We start from the raw sequence: 7,971 nt of genomic DNA on the forward strand, positions 1-7,971 counted from the left end.
TGGCGGCTGTAAGCATCCCACCTCCTCTCCTACACCTGACAGGCAGCTGCCTGTCCAGTGTAGGAGGAGGAGGGGGGAGGAGTATTAGAAGCCACTGTGGAGGCAGGGCTGGCAGGATCACTAAGGTGTTACTGCTGGGGCAGGCTCCCTCATGGCTTTAAACCTGACAGACAACTGCCTGTCAGGTGTAGGAGAGGGAAGCATGTTTGAAGCCATAGGGAGGCTGGGCCAGCAGCCTTGCTTCACCTCACAGGCGGTTGGCCACTCCTGATTTCCTCAACTGTCATTAACTCTCTGTACTCCCCTGTAACTGTTTTTTTTTTTTTTACCTCAGAACACTGAGCTCTGGAGCTGACCAATCAGAGAGTGGGGGGGTGCAAGGAGGCAGCAGCCTGGCAGCTAAAAAGGAATCAATGGGGGGGAGCACATTTTACTTCTTTTGACCCCCTTAGGGGTTGAATTTCTAAAAAATCCATTCATAGCGAGCATCTACATCATGATAGGAGTGCTCTCCCCGGAATTGGTGTCTCTAGGTCCAGCGGTTCGGCCTGGGCGTTGATTTTATGGTGAGGGGGCTTTCTTTTATATAGATAGATGGAGCAGGAGAGGAGTCCTAGAGCAGTGTTCTGAAAGGGATATGGTATACAAGCTTCAGGGCACAGAATGGCAGGAAATATACTGACCTTGTTAATGCACATGTTTCTTGCTAAGGTCCAATGTAAAAGCAGGTGGCTCATGACCACTTCTGCTCCAAGCTGTAATTTTGGCACTGAGAACATGAAATAGATCTCCGACGAACTTCCAGCGACAAGAGGGGTTGAGACAGCAGAGCCCCGATTCGCCTAATGCTCCTTGTGCTGAAGTTCCATTGAAAGCAACGAGCCTGAATTACGGCTTCCTCCTTCCGGTGGTTTCAATGGGACTCCTTCACAAACAAGACTTAGGTGGATGGCAGCCCATGATGCCCGAGACCAACCATAAACTTGGCCCTCTGCCACTTGCCTTTCCTTTCCTCCGCTCTGCCTGCCTGCCACCATCACAGCTTCCGTGGCCATTACAGGCCAGTGAGTTATGTTTTTAAAATAATCAGCGCTGGCGGGATGTTGCAGCCTTGAACAGTGCGACTAAAGGGTGTTTTGGGGACCATGTGAAGAGGCTGAGCTCTCCATCTTCCACCTCTGGCACAGGGAAGAGATGACTGTGGTACAAGGCCAGGGGCTCACATACACACAACCATACAGATCTTTTTGTGATACTTTGTTTCCATCGCTAAGTGTGAGGTTTTGCTTCAGAAGAAGGCAGGGTTGGTGTGTTCGATGATGCAGCGCTTGCAGTGGCGCTTGACAAACCGCAGCGCTTCCACGGAGATCTCGCAGTCCTGAACGTTCAGCATCTGCAGGTCAAAGCAGTTGGCCGCCACAATCTGAAGGCCCTGACCGGTGATGCTTTCGCATGACTTCAAGCTCAGTCGCTTCAGGTTGAAGCAGTTCAGGGCCAGAAACTCCAAGCCGGCATCTGAGACCAGGGGGCATTTCCCAATGTCCAGGGACTTGAGTTTCGTGCAATTTTTGGCAAGATACTCCACTCCGTGGTCCGTGATGCCCTCGCAGCCCCTCGCGTTGAGGTAGCGCAACTTGCTGCAGTACTTGGTGATGTATCGGAGGCCGACGTCAGTGATGCGGCCGCAGTGGGCAATGCTGAGGTACCGCAGGTGCAACTCCAGCTTCGCGATCTCACGCATGCCGAAATCGCTGACAAAGCGGCAGTCGCTCACGCTCAGCTCCCGGACAGACGTGCAGTAGATCATCAGGTAGCGGAGGCCTTCGTCGGTGATGCGGATGCAGCGGCGCAGGTAGAGGTGAGTCAACTGAGTGCAGTGGGCGGCAATGGTGTGCAGTCCTTCATCCTCGAGGACAAAGCAGTCCGTCATGTCCAGGTAGCGGATGGAAATCTGTTTGCCGTGCAGAGGGGACAGTTTGATGGAGGCTTCCCGGGTCAAACTGATGCATGTCACCTTGGAGCAACCTAAATTTGGGGAAAGCAAAACAGTTAACCATTTGCAGCTCTGCAAATATAAGTCTGCATCCCCTTGTACACCCTCCTGTATCAGGGATTCTGCCATCCAGTCCCGGGTAGCAAAACGGTGCCATCAATTTCATAATCCAGGCCAAGGATGGACATCGTGTGGCTTGCAGGCCAGATCAACTATCTATGGCCCGACAAATTTTTAATCAACATCTACCCCCAATTTACTTGTAAAGAAAAAAAAATCAATGGGTTTTCAAAATTGTAAGAAACTGACAGCCCGCATTTTACAGGTACATCTGTGTTTGGACTTCAGCCCAAATGTGAAGTGAAATCAACGTGTGTGTGTGGATGCAATGCCGTCAGCTTACGGCTAGATGGCAGCAACTTCGCGGGGGAGGCGGATAATTTGTGAACAGGTCTGTTTAAATGCTGGAATGCAGCTCTGCTTCCTGGACCACGCTTGGTTGAACGGCGATCCTGAGAATGCAGAAAGTAGGCTTCTCTGGCCTCGGCAGCATCCACAAATGAGGTCACCAGAACCAGAAGGAAGAAGGTCTCGATTCAGGATTTAAAGTTGCCTTCTGTGACTGATGTCATTCATTCACAGAGATAAGTCACGGTTTCTGAACAAATGGCCTTCTCTGAACCAGAGATGGGGACAACAGCGAGGGCTAAATTCGTGCTGCGTAGGCTGCAAGTCATCTTTGCTTTGTTCATGTTCTACAACTTTGGCTAAAGCTGCTGAAGTCTTCAAAAGGGAAAGGAGGTTTTCTCGGCTTGAGAACCACCTATTATGGAATTCCCCCCCAGTAGGAAAGAGACAGTGGGTGATTTCCCACAAGTGCTGCTCCGCGCTCACGCCTCCCTTTTGCCCCGAAGGTACGTGTCAATTTCACACAAGCTGATGCGTGGCTGCATTTTGCCCCACAGCTTCCCACGATTTCCCCCGTGTCTACTCAATCCTCAAAAAACAGGATTGAGTAGACGCAGGGAAAATCGCACGAAGCTGCAGGGCAAAATGCGGCCGCACAGCAGCTTGTGTGAAATTGACACGTACCATCGGGGCAACGAGAAGAGTGAGTGCGGAGCAGCGCTTGTGGGAAATCACCCATAGTCTTCTGCATGATTATAAAATTATGTGTGGGGTGGAGAGAATGGACAAAGAGAGATTTTTCTTCCAAAAGACTAGAGCTCAACTCAGCATACAATGAAGCTGATGGGCAGTAGGTTCAGGATGGACAGAAGGAAATACTACTTTACGCAGAGAGTGATTAAAATGTGGAATTCGCTGCCAGAGGAGGTAGGGATGGCCACAGGAACAAACAGCTTGAAAAGGGGATTCAATAGATCCATGAAGGATAAATCTATCAATGGCTACCAGCCATGGTGCCTGAGGAGAGCCTCCACATTCAGAGGCACTAATCCTCTGAATCCCAGAGCCAGGAGGCCACATCAGGGGAAGGCCTCAGCCTCTCTGCCCTGCTGTTGACCCTCCCAAAGAACTGGTTGGCCCGAGTGAGACAGGAGGCTGGACTAGATGGAACCCGGGTCGTGATCCAGAAGGGCTCTTCTTACGTCCTCATGTCTGTGGTTGTATGTATCTGCAACCGTTTTCCCTGTCCCAAATAACGAAGATGTCAAAATGTGTATACTCAGATTTTTTTCCCCCAGTGAGGAAATGGAAAGGACAGGAAATGGAGGGAGAAAGTTTCAGATCAACAGAAAGAACTTTGGCCAGCCCGTGAAATCACATTTTGCTGCCCAGCTGACATTCATGTGAAGCAGGCTGCCTCAGAATGGATGAGACAAGAAGGGGCGTGTGTGTGTGTCAGAACATTTTCTTTTGCCAGGAGGGTGTTCTGCATTATTGAAGAGTACCAAGAGTCAGCCTGTGAATCTAAGTAATGATTCAAATTAAGTCTTGGGAGGTGGGAAACTATATGGCTTACACAAACTTTCTGACTGTCAATCTGTCACAGATGCACTGATAAAATTGGCATTTCATGTGAACATTGACATCATTCCATTCAGCCAGCCCACTGAAAGCCAGTTCAGAGCGGTGGCAACATCTGTCCTGATGCAGACACACACACACACACACACACACACACACACGCCCAGCAGAATGCATGATCAGCAATGTGGACGCGCACACACTTGGCATGTAAGGAGGTGGAAGCACAACCCCAAACTCACACTGGGCACAACCAGATAAGAGGCAGGAATCCCGCACTCCAGTTTTTCACATCTTTAATTTTACTAAAATTCAGTTTGGGGGAAGATTTGGGTTGCAGTGCAGGGGCAGGGTTTTATGAACCGCGCAGTCCACGAACAAGCGTCTCCTTCCAGTTGCTATTCATTGACTAACAGGGACTGGGCAGAACGATCCCTGCCTGGCGGTGGGGTGGGGCCAAAGCCCCCTCCTGTACTTCACAACGAGGATCTGGAGCGTGGTGATTCTATGCGTGGGAGTCCGCGCGTTCCCTCTCTCTGTGGGGCCCCTGAGCCCCCACCCTTCTTGCACGGGGTAGTTTAGGACCAAACCGCATGCCGGTCTCATTCTCATTCACTGCAAAATCACCTCCCCCGGTAGCCTGACCGAGATGCTTCCCCCCCCCGTGCCTGGCGAGGGAGCGTGGGCACCAGGAGGCGTGCATCTGTGCTTATTTATCTGTATGCTGCTTTCCTCTCCAGCAGGGGCTCAGAGTGGCATAAGAGCACTTGGCCACGACCCCTGCCGGGTTGTTTGCTGAGCCTGATGGTGCAGAGCAAGTGGCGGGGCATGCACCCTCTCCCTGTCAGGGGCAGACTGGCTACGAAGGCCACTGGGGTAATTTGGGGGTGGGGTGGGCATGTGCGAGTCTGCACTTCCATGAGCTGGAGCCACATAAAGGGGTGCTCATCCCAGCCTCCCCGCCACAAGGGACCTGCACCTGGCCAATGACGGGGCCAAGCCCATCCTGCTGGTGCCCTGCTCTCCTTCTCTCCTGGGGGGGGGGAGGAGGCGGGGTGAAAGCAGGCTGGTGGCAGGGCTGTTCCCCCTCCCCCATCCGCCCCTGCTCCCCCTCCTCAGTGATGTTGCTTCCAGGTAGTGCCTGATCACGGGAGGTGAGTGTGTGCGGAGACTTCTTAAGAACATAAGAACATAAGAGATGCCAATGTTGGATCAGGCCAGTGGCCCATCCAGCCCAACACTCTGTGTCACACAGTGGCCAAAAATACCAGGGGCCATCAGGAGGTCCACCAGTGGGGCCAGGACATTAGAAGCCCTCCCACTGTTGACCCCCCCCCCCAAGCACCAAGAAGACAGAGCATCACTTGCCCCAGAGCCCCTATCTGTACCTTGTATACCTTCTTCCGCGTGGTCGCATTGTGCAGATGACCAGACCGGGCTGAGGCCAGTGTGCTCATGCCCATGTCCCTCCCCACGTGGGGAATCAATGGTTGTGGGGGACGCATTAGTACTGGGCTGGGTGTGTGCATCAAAAGCAAAAACCAAGGATGTTTCACATTAATATTCTATGGCAGTGTTATCTTACACCCTTACTTTCACACACCCCGCCAAAAGAAATGAAATCTCTCTCTCTCTCTCTCTCTCTCTCATTTATCTATCTATCTATCTATCTATCTATCTATCTATCTATCTATCTATCTATCTATCTATCTATCCATCTATCTATCCATCTATCTATCCATCTATCCATCCATCCATCTATCCATCTATCATCTATCTATCCATCCATCTATCTATCTGTCATCTATCCATCTATCTATCTGTCATCTATCTATCTATCATCTATCTATACACATATATATCAGGGATCTGTCTGAAGCCAACCCCTTGGGATACTAGGGAATCAGCCAGCTATGTGACAAGGTTTGTCGGAAGGTGATGGCCCTGGGAACTCAACAGGCATTCAACCCTCGATGAAATCTCACCTGGGGAGGGCCATGGGGGAGAAGATAATCACTGCAGGTGCAAGACACAGGGGCGTGTGGGTCAACTCCGAAAGTGGCTTCGCATGTGATGTTTTCCCAGTCTGGGGTTCGGGTTGGATTCCCACCCTGGCGCACAGAGAACATGGTGCATACCAGCATGCACAAAGGCCAGCTTGTTTTGTTACTCACTGACCCACTCCCCATCACGGCTTCCCAGGGAGTGTCCACTTGGCAAAACATGCTTCGCCCATTCCTGTGCTTTGCCAGGGTGCCCCACTGTTTTGCTAACCCGCATTTGCAGAGAAAATGTCTTGCGTGAAGCTGCCTGGAGAGAAAAACTAGCATGCGAGAATGTCAGCACTAGATTCTGTACGACCTTCCTTCTTCCTCCTCCTCCTCCTCATCTCCCAAGACTTTACTGCCTGCAACTCAGCTCCTCCCAGGAGTCATCGGCAGCTATTGGACCATCAAGGCAACAACCGTGAGGAACTCCTGCTTCCTGGCTCGATAACTTACACATGCAGGTATGCATGGCTGTTACAGCAATAAATCGGGCGGTGCAGATGGGTCTGCCAACTCGAGATCAAGATGGGTCTCCATGTCTGTCTCCATGTCTGAAGCAGTAGAAAAGAGCAAGAGTCCAGGAGCACCTTAAAGATGAACAAAATTTGTGGCAGAGGAGGCGCTCTTCTAAGTCACTGCTCACTTCAGATATAGCTAAGGTGTCAGTCCATCTGTCCTTATATCTTGGGAGAGTGGAGCCATTTCAAATGCTGAATGCCTGCTATTGCCAGTCAGCATCTGAAATCACTCTACTCTCCAAGATATAAGGACAGATGGGCTCACAGTCTAGCTGCATCTGAAGAAGTGAGCCGTGACTCATGGAAACGCCTCCCCTGCCACAAATTCAGTTAGTCTGAAAGGCGCTCCTGGACTCTGGCTCTTTTCTGCTGCTGCAGACAGACTGACACGGCTGCCCGTCTGGATCTAGACAGAGGTTCTGTTACTGAGTTGGTATTCTGTTTACAGAAACATTGAGAATGTCCCAGTTAAAATCTGCCCCCCTTCCACCAGAACACTCCAGCCTAAGTTCCCGCGCAGATATTTATTCTGTTACCTGACATATCCAAGTGCTCCAGGTTTGGACACAGCGACACCACATTGAAAACAGCCTCGTTGGAAATGTTGTAGCAGCCCGACATCTCCAGCTGCCTCAGTTCTGGACAGCGCTGGGCAATGGCTTGGAGTCCCCTGTCCGTGAGCCGCCTGCAGCCACTGACAATGACCGTCTCCAGCATGAGGCAGACGTTGGGCGTGTCCTGACAGAGCCGCCGAGTCAGAACCTTCAGGGCCCTGTCCACATTGATTGTCTCACCCGTCAGGCGAATCGTCCTCCAAAGGCGCGGGTCCCAGGCCAGATTGTACCAGCGGCGGCACACACGGGCGCAGCGGCATAGCTGATTCGTGGGCAAGAAGGAGAAAATCAGGACCATGGAGTGGTCTGGGAGCCGATGGATGTTGGCCTGCTGCTTCCGAAGCCGAGAGGCCGACCGGATGAGGGGGTGGGTGAGGCGAGTCGGAGGAGGCGAGTGAACCATCGCGATAGTCTCCCCGGTGACAGACGAGGAAGATGTGGAAGATTCGTGGCCATTCTGGAAGCTGTGCGAATTTGGTGGACAGATGAATGCGGGGCTGGGTGTGCTGACAGTGCGCATGCTCAGGTCGGAATCTGAAAGAAACCACAGGGTAGACTGATGAACACGTGCCATTTGCCAGACCCACGTTTTGCAACAGAATAAAAACTTGCCATCTCCAGTCACAAGTGTTTTGTCTCATGGCAGAAATGCAAGCAGTTTAGACGCACAGGAGCCAGATTCTCAGCTTAGTTAAGAACATAAGAGAAGCCATGTTGAATCAGGCCAATGGCCCATCCAGTCCAACACTCTGTGTCACACAGTGGCCAAAACCCAGGTGCCACCAGGGGGTCCACCAGCAGGGCCAGAA

General features: G+C 51.8%; 1 protein-coding gene across 1 annotated transcript; it reads right to left on the minus strand.

Annotated features, from left to right (window-relative positions):
* Nucleotides 1-1,056: 1,056 nt before the first annotated feature.
* On the minus strand, nucleotides 1,057-7,692 carry FBXL7 (F-box and leucine-rich repeat protein 7). Its single transcript, XM_015426034.1, has 2 exons — nucleotides 7,085-7,692; nucleotides 1,057-2,025 (listed from the first exon to the last, which is right to left on the minus strand). Exons 1-2 carry the CDS (start codon nucleotides 7,680-7,682, stop codon nucleotides 1,289-1,291), a joined length of 1,335 nt encoding a protein of 444 aa, XP_015281520.1. The 5' UTR covers nucleotides 7,683-7,692; the 3' UTR covers nucleotides 1,057-1,288.
* Between the last annotated feature and the right edge of the window lie 279 nt (nucleotides 7,693-7,971).

The sequence above is a fragment of the Gekko japonicus genome, unplaced genomic scaffold, assembly GCF_001447785.1.
Source record: "Gekko japonicus isolate JY-2015 unplaced genomic scaffold, Gekko_japonicus_V1.1 scaffold31, whole genome shotgun sequence".
Classification (NCBI taxonomy): Eukaryota; Metazoa; Chordata; class Lepidosauria; order Squamata; family Gekkonidae; genus Gekko; species Gekko japonicus.